This window comes from Babylonia areolata, chromosome 23 (genome assembly GCF_041734735.1).
Source record: "Babylonia areolata isolate BAREFJ2019XMU chromosome 23, ASM4173473v1, whole genome shotgun sequence".
NCBI classification, from domain to species: domain Eukaryota; kingdom Metazoa; phylum Mollusca; class Gastropoda; order Neogastropoda; family Buccinidae; genus Babylonia; species Babylonia areolata.
The window spans coordinates 33803241-33824284 of NC_134898.1; the positions used below are offsets into that span (position 1 = coordinate 33803241).

General features: G+C 42.0%; 1 protein-coding gene across 1 annotated transcript in view; it reads right to left on the reverse strand.

Moving 5' to 3' along the window:
* The window catches only part of LOC143297647 (uncharacterized), a 40214-nt gene extending 34470 nt beyond the window's left edge, over positions 1-5744 (reverse strand). Inside the window, exons 1-3 of the mRNA XM_076610064.1 lie at positions 5619-5744; positions 2638-3236; positions 1663-1847 (exon numbers count right to left, since the gene is read on the reverse strand). Of these exons, the coding sequence (XP_076466179.1) occupies positions 1663-1847; positions 2638-3140 (688 nt within the window). The 5' untranslated portion in view covers positions 3141-3236; positions 5619-5744. The remainder of the gene's footprint in view (positions 1-1662; positions 1848-2637; positions 3237-5618) is intronic.
* Positions 5745-21044: the final 15300 nt, after the last annotated feature.

Genomic DNA, 21044 nt, shown 5'->3' on the forward strand with positions numbered 1-21044 from the left:
AAAAACATACACGTTTTCAGAAACTGAATCACTGAATACTGATTGAGAATTCTGCGAAGTGTTCTTAAAAGTATCCTCTACTGTGATTTCTTCTGCGCCTGTTCAGCTTCCCTGATGTCAAATTTGTTTTTGTCATTCAGAAATGTATCACCCAGGTAATGGCTATTCCAACTTCCTATCATCTAGTGATCTACATTAATGAAATTTCACCTGAAGAAATCCCAGTGAGGTGAAATGCCACAAGTTTTCCACATGCATAATCTCTATACATCTCAAATACTGTTTCCAAATCACTAAATTTAACTCTTTTTTTTTTTTTTTTTTAGTATTATTATATGAAAAAAACCAACAAGACATATTTTAGAAAGTAACATAAGAATAAGCCATAATTCCAGCCAGTGCAAGGTGTTCTGCCCCTTATGGTTAATGTTATGAATGCACTATGACACTGAAGAATACTTACTCAGAAGCAAGAATGCAGTGCACACGTTCTAATCGATTCCTGTATTTTTTTTTTACACATGTTTAATAATACTGCAGGAAGAACAATTGAAGTGACATATCTTGACAAAAAATGTAATATTTTAAAAAATAATGTTCATGTTCTGTGAACTAAAAATTCCTTAGCTTTTCTTGTGATTTCCTTGATTCAGAATCTGCATTGAAGAGGAAGATTATCTAAGTTTTATCCAAAATGTTTTTGTTGCTTGCAGTAATGACTGGTCATTCAAATGTTCTTTTCAAATCCAGCTTTCTATATTCTGGTGGAAATACATGGAATAATCTTCCACTCACTCTAATAAGTATCGTGAATAAGAACATGTTTAAGAAAAAATTGAAAAATCACCTCATTGAAAAGGATTAAAAGTAAAGCAATTATTGATCTATTAGTCTAATACTTCTTTTATTAATTGTGAAACAATTTGTATATCCTTGTGTTGGTAAGAATTTTGTAGTATATGAGAGAATATGTGCACGTGAATGGGATGGGCATGGTATATTTATGTCTGAGCATTTGTGTTCAAGTGTGTGTGTGTGTGTGTGTGTGTGTGTGTGTGTGTGTGTGTGTGTGTGTGTGTGAAATAGAAATGCAAATGTGTATTTCATTATCACAATGTTCTTGTATATATATTCATTTTGTTTGTTGTTGCTTTTATTTTGCTTTCTCTCTCTCTCTCTCTCTCTCTCTCTCCTGTTTTTTTTTGGTGTGTTTTTTTCATTGATGGCTTAATGTAAAAAAGCAATTGTTGCTTATTCAATTTACCAGGATGAAATAAAATCTTGAATTGACTTGACTTGTGCATTAAGTTCTTCCACTCAGGAACTATCACATCCAGACTATTACTGCACCATAATAATTCCCAACAACCAAATTCTGCAGATTTTCTTCATGGTACATATGACAATGTAAATGATTATACTACTATTAAAATAATGGATCCATGACAGCTAACAGAAGGATGACATTAAAATCAAATTCTATTCCATCAATTGATAAAAAAAAAAAGTCAATAAGAGAGGTTAGATCAAATTAAATCAATTCATACAGTAGACAACTGTCACAGGCTATGCCAATAAAAAAGTCAATGACAGAGGTTACATCAAATCAAATCAATTCATACAGTAGACAACAGTCACAGGCTATGCCCTTTATGTTCTGACCTGGCTGAGCAACATACTCCTCCCTCATGAAAGCCACATCAGTGTCGACAGTGCTGCCAGGGTTGGCAGCACTGGGTGCCCTCACAGGCATCGGCTGGGCTCCCCGAGGCTGATAGGGCTGACGCATACGAGGGCTGTAGCCTGCCAGGATGTTTCTCGGAGACTGGGGGTAAGTCAGCCGCTGCCTGTATTTACGATGATAAAAACTGAAGTAACTGTATTAGGACGATGATGATGATGATGATATGGACACTTGTATAGCACCTATCCTTAGTCGGACACCAAGCTCTAAGCGCTTTACAAACACAGGGTCATTTGCACAACAGGATAAGTTAACATGAAAAACAAGGAAATGCTGAGTGCACACATCAGCATTTCGGTCTTTCTCAACTTCCTGACATCAGCTTCAATATATATATATATATATATATATATATATATATATATATACATAATGGAAAATAACTGCAAGCAAGGAGAAAGAAACAGAAAAGTTTGATTCTGATTTTAAGTATGTGCATGCACATAGTACAATAAATATGTACAGTGTGTGTCATGTGTGTGTGTGTGTGTGTGTGTGTGTGTGTGTGTGTGTGTGTGTGTGTGAGAGAGAGAGAGAGAGAGAGAGAGAGAGAGAGAGAGAGAGAGAGAGAGAGAGAGAGAGAGAGAGAGAGAGAGAGAGAGAGAGAGAGAATATGATGTATGCATCCGCAAACTGCAAAGAGTGCCAGTTAACTGAAGGCAAAAAGGTGAGCAAAGAAGTTTTTTTGTCATTCTGCAAGACAATGTATGTATCTACCCAACCCTCCCTGCTACCTACAAAACGCATCTAACCTGTGTTGGGACAAAAGAGTTTTAATCTGTGTTGGGACAAAAGAGTTTTAACCTGTGTTGGGATAAAACAGTTTTAAACTGTTGGGATAAAACAGTTTTAAATCAAATCAAGCTCATAAATTAAAATACCCCAACAATTACCTTGGCTGGTAAGTGTAGCCACTTGGTCTGGGCACTGGACCCCCAAAGCGAGGGCTGAGGCCTCTGGGACTTCGGAACATGCCCCCAGGACTCATGCGGTTCATTCCCATTCCTCTCTGCATCTGGTTTGGAGAGGCATGAGAGCGAGAAGGGCTGGACCCAGGTGTCCTGTTTCTCCTCGAACCCTCAGAGCCCACAATGATAACATCGTCATCGTCGTTCTTCTTCCCAGATTCCTTGGAATCCTTCTTTGGTGTGTCCTTCTTGTCTTTCTTCTCCACAGGCTGAGCATGGTAGCTGTTACTGGTGAATTTCACGACGTTTGCTCCATTCTTGCACACAGACTCATTGAGGACATAGTCAATTTTCTTCCCCGAGTCAACATGAAGATAGATGTGACCCACAAGCTCCACACCACTGTCGAACTCCACATAACTGTGGCACAGCGACTGGAGGTATTTGGTTAGTGAACCAATGAATTTACCACAGGAGTCGTCATCCATAATGGTAGCGTTCTTTTGTTCTTTATCTGCACACTTTAGTGATAGATGAAAGGAGAGTTGTACTCTGTACCATGAGTGAAAGACTGCAAATATACCCTGAAAAAAAAAGAGAGAAAAAAAACCCAGTTACGACATAGTTGCTTATGTGCATTTATTTCACCGATTAATTTATTTCAAGTCCATTTTATGTATGCATGTGTGTGTGTGTGTATGTGTGTGTGTGTGTGTATGTGTGTGTGAAAATGTTTACACTTTACAGTTACAGATCTACAGTATGTACAACCTTAGCTGTTTGGTCACTTTTATAGTGGAGCCCCTGACACTGAAATGAAAGCTTCGGACCCTGCAAAGGTTAAGCAAGATCAGAAAAAAATTTGATTGTAATGCCAGAAGTTGGAGGCTTCTTTTGACTCCAGGGATCAACATGGATAGGAAAGAAAATGTTTACAATGTATATGTGTATGTTCATGTGGATGGGTGAGTGTGGGCTAGAGGGGTGGAATAGATGTGGGCACACGCACAAGTATGTGAGCATTCTTCAATTTAAAGTCTCTTCACATGACATAGACTGCAATCTAAGAAAAAAACAACTGTTTACATACACATCAATTGTTTAATGTGAAGGGGTGAGAACATAATTAATACAATGTCAATGTGTGTGTGCGTGTATGTGTGTGAGTGTGTCTGTGTGTGTGAACACATTCAAGTGTGTGCATGTGAGTGTGACAAAATCTAACAAAGAAAGGGCAGAGTCAGTATCCTGCTGAGAGCCTTTGTGTCAGGGCTCTTTGAGTGCATATCCTTTCACAAGTACAAACTAAACTCAACTGACAAGCACACAATGTACTGAAACATTTCTTTTTCAGCAGTTAACAACAATACAACAGCAAAAGAACAGCAAAGACCTTCTCTCTCTCTCTCACACACACACACACACACACATGCCTGCATGCGAGCATGCATGCACACACACACACACACAATTGAAACTGTTTCACATACAAAGGAGTGTGATACTGATAGACATTGTACTGAATGAATGTAGTTATTTACACATTTTGGGGTTGGTTTACCAGGGTGGAATGGGTCATTTCTCTGAATCAAGATCTGATCCATTATTTTCTTTAAATAACCCATTGATTTAAATGTCAGTGGCATCAAACAAACATACAGTCCCTAACCCATTGTGGGAAACTAACAACTACGGCTGGAGAGTGTGAGAAGGATAATGGTGCTCCTTAAATTTTAACTGAACTTTAAAAAAAAAGAAGAAGAACAAAATGCAGAATCCTGTCCATCCAAATCTTGTCAAATGTATCACTTCTGAACAAACAAGAAGAATCAAACATGAAACAATTGAAAATCATTTTAAAAGGGCTCCACATTTCAGAATCACTGATACCATTTGACTTTTAAGGGATTTGTCTTATGAATAACTATTTGAAACAAATCAAAGCGTTTAAACAAATGACATAAAACAACAACAACAACAACAAAAACAGCTACCATTACCACACACACAGTACACACACACACACACACACACACAAAGATAAACTTTCTAGAAAGATTAAGAATGGCTGAAAACAAGATACCATGAGACTGTCACTTTTGTTTCTAAGGCCTCATCTTGAATATATGCAAATTGTGTTTGGAGCCAACAACTGTGGAAAAAAGACAGCTTTTTTTTTTTTTTTAAACTGATGGTGTCTTAAGAAGAGACCTGTACAAAATGTGTTCAAGGGCAGACGATAAGGAGTATGTTGTTCAGTCCAAGACATACACAGTGAAAACGATATCAAGAAATATATCAGTTGAATATTCTGTCATCTAGTATGGTTTAGTGGTATGAACTGCAACAAATTTTCAAAAAATAATATCATTCTACTTTACTGAACTTGATAGGATAGTTTTCAGTTTCAGTGATAGGATAAACTGCACGTTTCTGTCAGCGTCGATTATCCCCCTTTGTAATTTTCAAAATTATTTATGATACACATCATTTTGAAAAAAACAACAACCAAAAACAACAACAAATTCAAATTGCATGGTGAATTCCCTGCTAAAGAATAACCACAACATGTTAATCTCCCGTCCGTCCTATCCTGCACCTGTATCTGTGATAAAGAAACGGACTTCTTTACACTTTCAGCATTGTGTTAATTCATCCAGAATGCTCTCTCAGAAACCATAACTGTGTTGCATGCAAGTAGCTAGTACCACGATTGATCATCCTTTCTTGTATACTTTTAATGGGCTTGTAATACAATCTTTATGTTCCTCCAAAGTACAGCACTAAGATCAGGACCCGTAAATTATATGCAATAGATGTACTTATTTGCGAAGATATTTTGCAAAATAGTGAACTCTTTTGCACACTTGACCCTAACCGGAAGTTGATACTCTGTGCACAACTATGGGTCGATACCATTGCATTGAAAGAATTTTCTCCCATTGGAGCGCATTTTATATACTTACACACTATTATGGGTGTCTCTGTGATGAAATTATCACGTTCCAGCGTACTTCGCAAGCATCGTCAAAACCGAAGCGCAAACAGACGCATTCGGATGTTATTTACGCCGCCATGTTCAGATGGGGATAATGTGCTCATTTACATATTCTTTTCAGAGTTGTCTTTCTTTCTATCTCACGGACACCGTCTTCTATCTCACTCCCCCCCCTCACCCTCCACCCCCTCTGCACCCTCTCTCTCTCTCTTCCGTATATATCGGTCTGATTCCAACTTGTCATGTTTTGTTGTTGTTGTTGTTTTGTGTTGTTGTTGTTTTTTGGGGGAGGTATGTTTATTTTACAGCAGATCTGACCGAACGCTCTGACGTACACCTCTTTGAAACTGAGACAGAAATTGACGTTATAAGAGGTAGACTAAAAGAATCTTGGTAAAAGTCGATTTACATGGGATAAAAGAGGCGACCTAACGAGCCACAGGCTCTTCTTCGGGCAAATTAAATGAGAGAGTGACAGACAGGACGGAACACACACACACACACACACACACACACACACACAGAGCTCAGTTCTACAGTTCAGGAAAGGAAAATGATGAAAACGGAGGTCACAAGTAGGAGAGGACACAAAGAACAAAGAAGGGTGAGAAGAACTGTGAATGTGGGTGTGTGAAGGAACTTGGAGAAGAGGCTCTGAAAGGGAACTGAAGGGAGGAGGGAGCGGAAAGGGGAATCTTTTATTTTTTTCATCATCATTAAAAAAAGAAGAAGCTTCATTTCATTTTATTTTTTTTATGTTCTTCTTATTTTCCTATTACTTGTTCACACTCCTACACCTCTAGACCTACCCCTCCACCTTGAGCCACCTTATCACACCCCTACACCCCTAGACCTCTAGACCTACCCCTCCACCTTGAGCCACCTTATCACACCCCTACACCCCTACACCTCTAGACCTACCCCTCCACCTTGAACCACCTTATCACACCCCTACACCTCTAGACCTACCCTCCACCTTGAGCCACCCTATACTCCTACACCTCTAGACTTACCCCTCCACCTTGAGCCACCTTATCACACCCCTACACCCCTACACCTCTAGACCTACCCCTCCACCTTGAGCCACCTTATACCCCTACACCTCTAGACCTACCCCTCCACCTTGAGCCACCTTATCACACCCCTAGACCTCTAGACCTACCCTCCACCTTGAGTCACCTTATACCCCTACACCTCTACACCTTCAGCCAACTTATCATACCCCTACACCTCTAGACCTACCCCTCCACCTTGAGCCACCTTATACCCCTACACCTCTAGACCTACCCCTCCACCTTGAACCACCTTATACCCCTACACCTCTAGACCTACCCCTCCACCTTGAGCCACCTTATACCCCTACACCTCTAGACCTACCCCTCCACCTTGAACCACCTTATACCCCTACACCTCTAGACCTACCCCTCCACCTTGAACCACCTTATACCCCTACACCTCTAGACCTACCCCTTCACCTTGAGCCACCTTATCATACCCCTACACCTCTAGACCTACCCCTCCACCTTGAACCACCTTATCACACCCCTACACCTCTAGACCTACCCCTCCACCTTGAACCACCTTATCACACCCCTACACCTCTACACCTACCCCTCCACCTTGAGCCACCTTATACTCCTACACCTCTACACCTACCCCTCCACCTTGAGCCACCTTATACTCCTACACCTCTAGACCTACCCTCCACCTTGAGCCACCTTATTCTCCTACACCTCTAGACCTACCCCTCCACCTTGAGCCACCTTATACTCCTACACCTCTAGACCTATCCTCCACCTTGAGCCACCTTATACTCCTACACCTCTAGACCTACCCTCCACCTTGAGCCACCTTATACTCCTACACCTCTAGACCTACCCCTCCACCTTGAGCCACCTTATACCCCTACACCTCTAGACCTACCCCTCCACCTTGAGCCACCTTATACCCCTACACCTCTAGACCTACCCTCCACCTTGAGCCACCTTATACCCCTACACCTCTAGACCTACCCCTCCACCTTGAACCACCTTATACCCCTACACCTCTAGACCTACCCCTTCACCTTGAGCCACCTTATCATACCCCTACACCTCTAGACCTACCCCTCAACCTAGAGCCACCTTATACCCCTACACCTCCAGACCCCCAGGCCCCATCATACTACTACCCCTCTCGCCCCACTATCCTACACCCCCATGATTGCACCTTAATTCCTTGGGAGACGCTATATACATATATAGATTCCCATTATTGTTATTATTATTGTTCTTCACTACTACTACTGTTACCATTGTTGTTATTATTGACAAAGATGTAATACAGACTGGTTGGTTGAGCGAAGTGTACGCTGGGGTATATCACGGCCAGGAGGGGTATGGCACGGCCTGGGCTGGTTTTACCACGGACGTTAAAGTAGCCTAGGCTACTGTATACCCGGGGTATAAACAAGCCAGGGGTAGAGTTCGGCCTGTAACACCGGGTGTAGGACGTTTGCAGTGGATGTGTGGAGTGAAGCAGTGATTTAAAAAAAAATTTTTTCGTGGATCACGATATTGACATTGATTTGGTTTGCTGTTATTGTTAGTGTGTGTACGTGTGTGCGAGCGTGTGCATGCATAAGTATGTGTGTGTGTGTGTGTGTGTGTGTGTGTGTGTGTGTGATTTACGGGGTGTGTACTTTTTGTGGGACAATTGGCATGAAATGTTTGGCTGAAGTGGGCGTGTCTGATAAATACAGTAGGAAACAAGAGGGGGGTTAGTTTGTTGGGTGATGGAAGGGGAATACGAACAGGAACGAAGTCAGTTCCATTCGGTATTATCTTGCATATTCACCATTGAATGTGTGTAAATGTTTTATGTTTTCGTGCAGCTGAAAGACACTTTCCATGCTTTATGGATGATTTAAGTGCATCTTGGTTTTACCTCTCTTTCCGTCTATCTTTGCATCTGTCAGACTGCCTGTCTCTGTTTCTCACCCAGTCTTTTTTCCTTCCTTCTTTCATTCTGGCTTTCTCTCCCCACCATGATTGCATTGTGCATGCATGTCTTTGTTCGTAATATATATAAGCTTTTCAGTGTATATAGTTACGTGATGTGTACGCTCATATTCTGCTGCTGCTGAAGCTGCTGCTGCTGCTGATGATGATGATTAGTGTGTGTGTGTGTGTGTGTGTGTGTGTGTGTGTGTGTGTGTGTGTGTGTGTGTGTGTGTGTGTGTGTGTGTGTGTGTGTGTGTGTGTGTGTGTGTGTGTGTGTGTGTGTGTGTGTGTGAGGGGAAGGGAGGTGCGTGCGCGTGCGCGTGTGTATGGTGTATTTTGTGTTGTTTTTTCTGCGATTATTCATATCTGCAATTTGCAGTATTGTATTGGTGGGTACAGATTTTGTTTCCGCGTCTATGTCCTCATGTGCTCTTATGTGGTAAAATGCACTATTGCACATGTACTGTTTCATGATTGTATTGGTGGGTACAGATTTTGTTTCCGCGTCTATGTCCTCATGTGCTCTTATGTGGTAAAATGCACTATTGCACATGTACTGTTTCATGATTGTATTGGTGGATACAGATTTTGTTTCCACTTCTATGTCCTCATGTGCTTTTGTGTGGTATAATGCACTATTGCATATGCACTGTTTCACGTGAGGTGCTTGGAGACATTAATGGGGAGTTTACGCCATGTAAGGACGATGTAGTAGTAGTAGTAGTAGTAGTAGTAGTAGTAGTAGTATGAGCGACTGAGTGAGGGGTTAATGAGGGTGTGAGGGAGGTGATGGGATGTAACTTAGAATTGGGGTGACTAAAGTGTCAAACATTTGCGTCATCACATCCATCTTTCCTTCTTTCCCTTGGACACTGCGTTTCAGAGCATGTGTTGCTTTGTTTCCTTGTTTGGCTAAGTGAAAATTTCAGGTCCATTCTTATGAAAAATAATTCCCAAGTATTTGTATCTATCCGCCGTTTTGATGCAGTCATCGCCACATGAAAAGAGCACTGATATTTGTGGATCGTTTTCAGTGAAAATTACGACTAGTTTTGTCCATGTTGATTTTAAGCCCCCACTGCGGACAGCAATCATGTAGCTGGTCTAGTTTGATTTGTAGTCCTACTTTTGTTGTCGACAGCATCACAATGTCATCCGCATATAACAGATAAGGAATTTGAGTCTTGGTTGTTTCGTTAATGCATGGTTTTGTGTCATCGTGTATATAGTCCCTTATGTCAGTGAAAATACTAAATAGCGTAGGGCTAATAACATTTCCTTGAAGCACTCCCTTTTTAATTGCGATAGAATCTGTAAACCCATTGTTTGATTTACCACATACAGTTGAATTTTGGTACATATCTTTTATAATGTGGAAACATTTCCATTGATACCAATTTTGTTCAGTTTCAAAAGAAGGGCATCATGCCACATATGGTCGAATGCCTTATTAAAATCAACAAAACAGCTCTAGAGATGCCCATTTCGCTTGATTATGGTGTAGTTAATTACCTTTTTCAGGATGAATATGTGGTCGGTGGTTCTAGAATGCCTTCTGAAACCAGTCAGTCTTTTATTAGTAACTTATTTTGTTCTAAGTATGTTTCGATTCTTCTGTAGATAACTTGACAAAGCAGTTTTCCAAAGGTGCTGTGGAGTGTTATACCCCGGTAATTATTGTTAGGATTGTTTGGATGGCCACTTTTAAAAATGGGAACATGTATTCCATCTTTCCACTGACTGGGATAAATCCCAGCCTGAAATGTGACATTGGATAACTTGCATAGAGTAGCACTGATGCTGGACATGCTTGTGTTTGAGCATTTCGCTTGTTATTCTGTCTTTGCCGGGGGCTTTATTGGTCTTGAGGCTCTTTACGGCTCGCAGTATTTCAATCATGGTAAAAGGATTGTTCAGGACAAACGCTGGCATTGTCTGTTTTATTCAGCCAAGTTCTTTTTGTACTGGTTCTTTCCTGCCTTTATCAACGGAGACTTCACTACTTATCAAATTTTCTAAATGATTAATCCATTTAGCTGCAATTAATATGTGTCTGTTGTTGAGGAGAACCATCTGCATTTGTTGTTGTTGTTGTCATGGTTCAGATAGGATTTTCCAAGCTATTTTGGGATCGTGCTCTATTGCTGTGTTTAAACTTCTCACAAGTTCATTTCTGAACGTCTTTTTTGTTTTCTTTGTGGTCCTCTAGTATACTTTCAGGCAGGAGAAGTATTCATTCTGAATGTTTCTAGTAAAAGGATGTCTGTTCAATGTTTTTAATGAGTGAGCAGGTGGGATGAGTGAGTTAGCGCGTGCTGGAGTGGGTGAGTTGAATGAGTGAGTGATGGGTGAGGTGGATGTGGTGGGTGAGTGAGTGAGGTGACGAGTACGAGGGGAGTGGGTTGAGTTAGTTATTGAGGGAGGAGGTGGGGCTAATGAATGGGAGTAGGGCGTGGGTGGGTGGGGGTGTGGTGGGTGAGAGGTGGGGCTGATTGAGTTAGCGATCGAGCCACGTGAGGGTGGTGTGTGGGGGTGGTGGTGTGTGTGTGTGTGTGTGTGTGTGTGTGTGTGTGTGTGTGTGTGTGTGTGTGTGTGTGTGTGTGTGTGTGTGTGTGTGTGTGTGTGTGTGTGTGTGTGTGTGTCTATGTGTCTATGTGTCTGTGTGTGTCTGTGTCTGTCTGTGTCTGTGTCTGTGAGTGAATGAGTGGGCAAAGTGGATGGGTGAGGGGGTAGTGTGGGTGAAGGAGTGGGTGAGTGAGTGTTGGGAAGGGATGGATAGATATGCATAAATCCCGTGTAATGTAGCTGCTCTTTTTTTTTAATTAGCAGTTGTGACGTAGCATGTATGGATCTTTCCACACGCTGTATAGATGTTGACTGTGTGTGCGCATGCATCTGTGTGTGTGTGTGTGTGTGTGTGTGTGTGTGTGTGTGTGTGTGTGTGTGTGTGTGTGTGTACGTGTACGTGTACGTGTGTGTGTGTGTGTGTGTGTGTGTGTGTGTGTGTGTGTGTGTGTGTGTGTGTGTGTGTGTGTGTGTGTGTGTGTGCGTTTGCTAGCATATGTGAAGCTTCATTTGACTACGATCCTACGATCACAAGAAATCATAATCGCACGTGACTAGAAATGATAATCGCACGTGAAACATACAACACCCATTCACACAGACAGTCAGTGATCGTAACGGAGGATACAGCACGAAACGATACTGTATGAACACTTTTTTTTGTAATTTAATGTTCACATTTTGTACACTTAATTCTATAATTCCACAATCACTAATTGCAATAGGCTCTGTTGCACACGTTTTATACAGTACCCTCAATTCAATATTTCCACTTTCGCTATTAACAATAGACTATGTTGCAAACGTTTTATACAACATATCTTACGAAAACCAATCGATGAGATCAAGCTAAATATTCTTTTTCCCCTACTTTTTCTTTTCTTTTTTTCCCTTCTTTTCAATCCTTTGCTCTCTCTTTCTTTCTCTCGTTGTTATTCTCTCTTTCTTCTTCCCCAATCTTTCTGCCTTCCTCCCTTCTACCCTCCTTGGGACGTAAATTATGGGAAGGGAGGATGTGGAGAGTCAATTACAAAGTGACATCGTGTGTGTGTGTGTGTGTGTGTGTGTGTGTGTGTGTGTGTGTGTGTGTGTGTGTGTGTGTGTGTGTGTGTGTGTGTGTGTGTGTGTACTTACATTTCACACTCTTGATAGTAAGTCCAAGGATTAAATTCTGGACACTGCGCCACAAGCCTGAAGTCTCATAGGATGATACATGACATAATGTTATAGACTGATTAATAAATCAAAGCCCAGATGTCTCAGATATCTTGACAATATTAAGAATATTACTTTATCTAAAATTGTGGTCACCTTCGGACATCATAACAAACGACTGTTGTGTAACAAACAGAGGGGTGTTGTTTTTCTTCAGAAAGGGACTACCCCCATTCCGGCATCGCCCTCTCCCCTTCTACGTTGTTTGACACGAGGAGAACAGAGCACAATTATGCACACACACACACACACACACACACACACACACACACACACACACACACACACACACACACACACACACACACACACACACACAGAGAGAGAGAGAGAGCTCTTGAGAAATCAGTTTCAATGGGCAGTCAGTAATCAGCCAGTGAACATCAGTGACAATGAATTCATTACCATTAACCCCTTGACTGTTTTTTGTGTGCACTGTTCATTTTGGTGACTGCTTTCTGTGTGCACTGTTCATTTTGGTGACTGTTTTAACTGATGAACAAAAGTGGTGCAATCCTCAGAGGAAGTTCAAAACATGAGTAGCCTATTTATGACCGACGTCATGACTGACCTTTAATTCAGTAAATTAATGACCGAGCGATGCTCGGTTGTCGAAATTCAATTCGTTTCATGAAGCTGACGGTTTCCACGTTCATACCATGGACATAAACGGAATATCTATTGATAGGTTCGTGGTTTTTCACATGCAAGGAAAGGGAACTAAGTTCTACAGTATTTCCGGCTGTGTCCACACGTGTCAATTTTAAGGAAAACCTGTCGATTTAATTACAGTTTTGCATGTGTTGTTTTTTCTGCATCAGTATGATAGGAAAGTCTGCTGAAGCTGTAAAGCCCCAATGATTTCACAGGGTTGGATGCGTTAACCTCAATCTTCAGTTAGGGCAACAACGGTCAGTCCACTAACGAGCGTACCTGTCCGTCCGTCAGCAGCAGTCATGGGGTTAACTCTTATCAGTTAAGTCAGGAGAAAAAGGGTTAAAAAAACAAAACAAAACAAAAAAACATACGTGACGGAAGATAGCCTCAGTAGAGCAAACACGATTTAACCCACACCTGACCGCAATAGCTGCCCGTGGTGCCTGATTTGTAGTAGTTGCTTCCAGCAAAGATCCGCACCGCTTGGTAATAGCCCTGTTTGGCAATGAAGGTGCAGAGGATGCGTTTATCCCTCGCCAGGACGGCGAACCGGCGTATTCTGTCCTGGGAGCAGGCTCTTTTCATATCGGCCAGAAAAGCGAGGTCGCATTCGGCTCTGCTGATTTCGAACCTGGCTCCCTGTACAGGTGTTCGAGGTCAGTATATAGTAGTAGTAGTAGTAGTAGTAGTAGTAGTAGTAGTAGTAGTAGTAGTAGTAGTAGTAGTAGAGAGATTCCAGATTCAAGATGGTTTATTCAAGTATATGCCTAGGTCCCTTTTGAAGGGGTATGTGAAAATTATTCTTTTATATACAGACAAACACCACATTGCAACGATATGTTAACGTCCAAATATTTAATTAAACAAACATATAAGATCTACGGTTCATTATGTAGATAAATAAAAAAAAAAATAAAAAAATACTAAACCGTTCACTATTTTGTGTGTGATCAGACCATTTCTGCCATCTACAATCTATCAGTCGTTGGCGAAAAACAGAGATAAACGCCTGAATGCTGCCAACACCTTGGTTTAACCAAACAAAACCAAAACCATACTAACAAACAAACAATGACGAATCTTAATTACCCAGTTCACTCTGCCTTTAGCATCTAAATCATATATCATATTATAAGCTTTGTGTGGTAGTCTGCCGTCTTCCATTTGTAATAAGCTAAGCCAGTGACGAATACATCTAACAGCCGAAACTAAATCATATATCGGAATCGGATATCTATTCGTTTCACCATAAATTATATCGTTGGGCGTTTGCCTATCTACACTGAGATTTTTTTTTTTTCAAAGCAAAGGTATGTACTGATTCACAATGAATGGCAGCTTTGTCTAGACCTCATAATTCCGAACCGTATTGCGATACAGGCTGCATTTGTGGATCAAATAGTTTGATAAACAGATCAAAAGAAATGTTATTCAACATGTGCAACTTTTTCATTATGTAAACAAAAGCGTTTTTGGCTCTATTAGCTAGAGCTTTACAAGAACCAACAAAACTCAAGCGTGTGGAGAAAAATATGCCCAAATATTTTTGAACATTGACAACTGGCATCAAAACACCATCGTACACCCATCTTTCTCTGCTGCTCAGACAACCACCTTTACGAAATACAGTAATACTACTTTTAGACATGTTGACTTTTAACTGGAGTGAATTTGCTGCAATATGTAAATTGCTAAGCTGTGCCTGTAAACCTATAACAGTTTCTGACATCAAAATAACATCATCAGCTAACAAAAGTATGAATAGTTCAAAAGAATCAATTAGGATCAAGACACCGTGTCTTCTATTATTAAACACTTGGACTGCTAATTCATTAATTAGCAAAGAAAACAAAATCGGACTGCATGCATCCCCCTGTTTAACACCAGCAGCTGTGCAATTAATAAATTCTGTAAGCGCCACAGCGAACTCTAGCTCTTACGACATAGTACATGCTTTTAACGCATCTGTAAAGTTTACCTCTTATACCATTATTCAACAAAACTGGCCAAAGAAGATTGCGATTAGTAGAATCAAATGCCTTTTCAAAATCAATAAAAACAACATACAACTTACGATTAAAGGAAAACTGTTTGTACAAGTGCAAGCAACGTAAACATAATATGGTCCACAGTGGAGTATCCTTTTGTAAAACCAGTTTGGTGATCACCAGTGATATTATTCTCCTGTACCCATTCTTGCAATCTTCTATTAATAATTATTCCAGTTTACCACTTGTGTCATTTAAAGAAATTCCTCTGTAATTATGGGGATTATTAACATCCCCTTTCTTATAAACGGACAAAATGATTGATTCTATCCAATTATTTGGGTATATACCCTTTTCTAACAATTCATTGAACAACTTAAGAAAGAATGGGGCTATCAGATCACAAGAGTTTTTAAATAGTTCACCTATAATACCATCGTGACCAGGTGCCTTTCCATTTTTAAGTTTTCGTAATGCTAAAAATACCTCTTCTTCAGAAATTGGTCTATTCATGTATAGATCTTCTTCATCAATCAAGATTGTCATCATCATGTGCAGCTCCAGTTTGCTCGTTATCAACATGTGATTATAACAGCGTTTGGAAGTGTTGGAACCAAGTAGCAATACTAATGTTATGTCTTGGCTGTTTCTTTCTAAACGAAACTTTATTGACATTATTCCAGAATTCCTTCTGACAACTAATGGAAGCCACAGGCTTATTCATCTTTTTTCTTTGAATTAAACGTTTATATTCCTTTCTCGCAATTACATATACATCAATATCTTCTACTTTTACTGTCCGCCTACTAAATCGTAACAAACTCCTTACATTTCTTTTACTAAGGACACACTCTTGATCAAACCAGTCATCAAATACCTTACTCTTATTAACACGCACACATTATTTCATACATTCTGCACTTTCATTTACACATTCATTTAACATTAATAGTGCTTCATTTACGTCAATATTTATCATATTCATTGCACTATCAATTTTTATGCTAATGTCGACATTACTAAGAGTATTACGAAATAAATGAATTCAAAACAATGATTCGAGAAGTTGAAAGGCTGGTATGTTGTACAGCTGATACGAGGGGTTTTACACTATTTGTAGTAGCCCACACCTCACTTTCCCCATGCCCATTCCTACCCCCGCCCACCACTCCACAAAAAGCGTTACACACACTCACACACACTCACGCACGCACGGCACACAGACACACACAGACACACACAGACACACACACACACACACACACACACACACACACACACACACACCAAAAACTGACTAACACACACGCACTCTACACACTAACCTATACAAACACACATATACATTGGCACACATCACACACACACTCTAACACACACACACACTCAAACACACACACACACACACACACTAACACACAATCACCACAGGCGCATAAAAGTTATAGACCTGCACGATACAAAGTTAACTCATCATACTGGCAATACTGCCAACACATACGCGCAAACACAACTTGATGGCACACACGCACTCACGCACGCATGTACGCACAAGGCACACACACACACACAACACACAACACACACACACACACACACACACACACTAACACTAACACTAACACTAACACACACAAGCACCACACGCACATAATTATAGACCAGCACAATACAAGCTAAAAGCCTCATACTAACACATTCGTAGCAAACATCGTGGCGGTTGCAGGCCGGGGTGAAGAGGGTTTTGAAAGGCGCGTCAATGTTCAAAGGGGTGCTGCAGCCATTCACGGAGGTGGTGTTGTCACACTCTGCACGCTCTGACGACGCCGTGGTTGTCAAGAACACCAAAGCAACCACCGCGGTCGTTGCCACAGAGGACACGTACACTCCTGTTGGGATCATCCTGCAGCTGTGCAGCAACATGTTGATGAAAAAAAAAACCAACCAAGAAGAGAAATCTGTGCAATCCTTCTATCTATCTATCTGTCTATCTTCTTTTTAATTTTTTTTTTTTCTAACAAAGAAAAGATAGCATTTGTGAGTCGAGTAGGTGCGTGTATGTGTGTGTGGGAGCGGGAGGGGGCGTGGGGGGTGGGGAGGGGGGAGGGGGGAGAGTGGGTGTAGTGTGTGGGTGGTGGTGCTGGGGGTGTGTTTGGGGGAGGAGGAGGGAGGATGTGTGTGTGTGTGTGTGTGTGTGTGTGTGTGTTTGTGTTTGTGTGTGTGTGTGTGTGTGTGTGTGTGTGTGTTACGAAAGAATATATGCAACAGACTTATAGAGACATGCAGGCAGGCAGGCAAGCAGGCAGACGGGCAGACAGAGTGAAAGACAGAAGTATGTAATCAATAACCCCTTATCATTTGGATGTTTTCCCTCCTCTTGTAAATACGTATAAGTTAACCCCCTGCTCAAGAGACATTCCCTTGACCGTAACGACCTGCAACAAAAGAAAAAGAAAAAAGAAACAAACAAATAACAACAATAACAAAAAACCTTATCGCCCAGACTCTAACCAACCATTCGTCTCAAAGATACTTGAAAAGAGAGTGTTTCATCAGCTTTCCCTCTATATGAGCTTACAAAATCTCTTCATCTCTGTTCAGTCTGCATACCGCTCGTTTCACAGTATGAAAACAGCTTTTTTGAAAATTATGAATGATCTTCTCCTTGCACTAGATTCTGGAAACGTGCCTGTACTTACTCAAGACTCATCTGTTTGCAGCTGCCTTCAATTGATGTCCTGATGCCTGAAACAGAGTGGGTGTTTGCTTGTTCCTTTTTCAGTGTGTTGTTGAGGTGTTGTGTGGAGGGAAGGGAGGAAGGATGAGACTGATTTGTACATGTTGTAAATGGGTTTGCTTCTTTGGGCGTCATGATGTACGCGATTGATTTTTGGTGTTTGACTTGGTTTGGGGGTGTTTACTATGGACCCTGAGTTTTGCATGTACGTTTGATGCAATGTCTTTTTATGATTTATCATTTTTCCTTCCTTCGTTGGATCAACCTGCATGTTTTCATTAATAATATGTGTGTGTGTGTGTGTGTGTGTGTGTGTGTGTGTGTGTGTGTGTGTGTGTGTGTGTTAGAATTGGGACTTTTGTAACAGTAAAGCGCTTAGAGCTAAATCATTTGATTAGGCGCCATACAAATAAATGGGTTTTTTTTATCATTATTAAGTATTAAACTATTATTTTTGCACAAAATTATAAAATAAAAAAAAATAAAAAAAACTGTGGGCTAATCAATACAAAAAGACGTATGTCTGTGCCTTCCATGCACTGTCATCTTTTTTTCTTTTCTTTCTATAACATCTTATTGCAAATAAAGCAGAAGACAAGAAAGAAAAAGGAAATAAAAGAAAGAAGACAAAAAAGCGATCAACTGACCCAGTCTCTAGGGGATTCTGTTGCTCAGAGTATCTGTTATCACTACTACGATTATCTAAAATCTGCTCCTAACCATACTCCTGTTTACCCTACCTTTTACTCCAGTCAACTCTACCGCAGCACCCAGACTCCATCACGACTTTTTGTTGCTGCGAGCAGCGTGTTCGGCAACAAGGACAACAACAACAGCAACAACAACAAGAAGGATAGAAAAAGGTTAAACTGATTCTGATACTACAAATAGTAAAGAGTGGTAACTCTCTCCATTCACAAGGTACACAACTTCAAGTCAGTGCTGCTTACGCTACCGATTCAGCTAGCACACAGGTAAATAAAAGGTACATTGGAACAAACCCAGACACTTCCTCAAAAAAGGAAGCGCCGGGCCTGTCCTTATACCGATCATTTGACATGTGCACACAGCACATCTGATACCGATGAATGTGACGATGATGATAATAATGATAGTGATGATGATAATGATGATGGTGGAGGTGGTGGTGGTGGTGGTGGTAATGGTAATGATAATGTGTACAATAAAAACTATACAGATAAGACCTCGGACTGAGAGAGAGACAGACAGACAGACAAACAGACAGTGGGAGGGGGTGGGGGAGAAAAAGAGACAGTCGAATAGACACATAGAGACAAAGACAAAGAGGGAGAGACAGACAGACAGAGTGGGGGAGGGGCAGACACACACAGACAGACAGAGTGGAGGGGGGGGACAGAGACAGACAGACAGAGTGGAGGGGGGGGACAGAGACAGACAGACAGACAGAGGGGGAGGGACAGACAGACAGAGTGGAGGGGGGGGGGGCGAAACAGACAGACAGACAGAGTTGGGGGGGGGGGCAGAGACAGATAGAGTGGGGGAGGGGCAGAGATAGACAGAGGGGGGGGGGTGGACAGAGACAGACAGACAGAGGGGGGGGGCAGAAATAGACAGAGTGGAGGGGGGGGCAGAAACAGACAGACAGACAGAGTGGGGGTGGGGGACAGAGACAGACAGACAGAGTGGAGGGGGGGGACAGAGACAGACAGACAGAGTGGAGGGTGGGGGACAGAGACAGACAGACAGACAGAGGGGGAGGGACAGAGACAGACAGAGTGGAGGGGGGGGGGCGAAACAGACAGACAGACAGAGTTGGGGGGGGGGGAGAGACAGAGAGAGGGGGGGAGGGGCAGAGAGAGACAGAGGGGGGGGGTGGACAGAGACAGACAGACAGAGGGGGGGGGGGGGCAGAAATAGACAGAGTGGAGGGGGGGGGGCAGAAACAGACAGACAGACAGAGTGGGGGTGGGGTGGGGGACAGAGACAGACAGACAGAGTGGAAGGGGGGGAAACAGAGACAGACAGACATGACATAGTTGAGGTGGGGGAAAAGAGACAGAGTGGGGGGTGGGGGGAACAGAGACAGACAGAGTGGAGGGGGGAACAGAGACAGAGAGGGGGGGGGACAGAGACAGACAGACAGAGTGGAGGGGGGACAGAGACAGACAGAGAGACAGAGTGGAGGGGGGAGGAACAGAGACAGACAGACAGAGTGGTGGGGGGGACAGAGACAGACAGACAGACAGAGTGGAGGGGGGGAACAGAGACAGACAGACAGACAGAGGGGTGGGGGGGCGTGTGGCAGAGACAGACAGTCGAATAGACATACAGAAAAAAAAGACAAGAGGGAGAGACAGACAGACAGATTGGGAGAGGGGGAGAACGGAGACAGACAGACGAATAGACACACACAGAGAAAGACAAAGAGGGAGAGAGAGAGACAGACAGACAAATGGGGGAGGGGAGAGCGGGGGGGGGGTGGGGTGCAGAGACAGACAGACGAATAGACACACAGAGAAAAAGACAAAGAGGGAGAGAAAGACAGACAGACAGACAGATGGGGGTGTGGGGGGACAGAGACAGACGAATAGACACACAGAGAAAAAGACAAAGAGGGAGAGACAGACAAACAGACAGATAGACAGTCTAGAGTGTGGTCTGGACGCTAGGCATTCATATGGGACGATAAATCGAGGTCTTGTGTGCAGCATACACTTAGCGCGCGAATAAGAACCCACAGCAACAAAAGGGTTTCCCTGGCAAAATTCTGCAGAAAAATCCACTTTGATAATAGTGGGGAAAAAAGCGTTCTACCTGGTGAGTAGCCAGAATTTTACGCAGAAAAATATGTTGTGACAAAGAGTAATGCAATGCAATGCAATACAGTACAATACAATACAATACAATACAATAAGGAATCAGACTGATGCGGTCAATCAGGCTCATGTACACATTACCTTCACTGTCAGCACGTGTGTATACATACCACCAGTACCATGCAGCATCCACACCAGTACTAATTACACACTTCGCATATTTACATATATATACAAGCTGTGGAGTAGGGAGAGAATTGGTGATGTGGGGCTAGCTGGGCACAGCAGCTGTTGCCTGAAAATCTACCACTCTCACATGTGTACGTTTCAGAACGCCAAATCACCAGCTGCCTCTTGAGAAAGGAAAACAACCACATGTTGCACACACTGGAACAATAATTTTGAAGTACTAGAAAGCTTGATGACGAGTTTCGTTATATTTCAAAGTATATA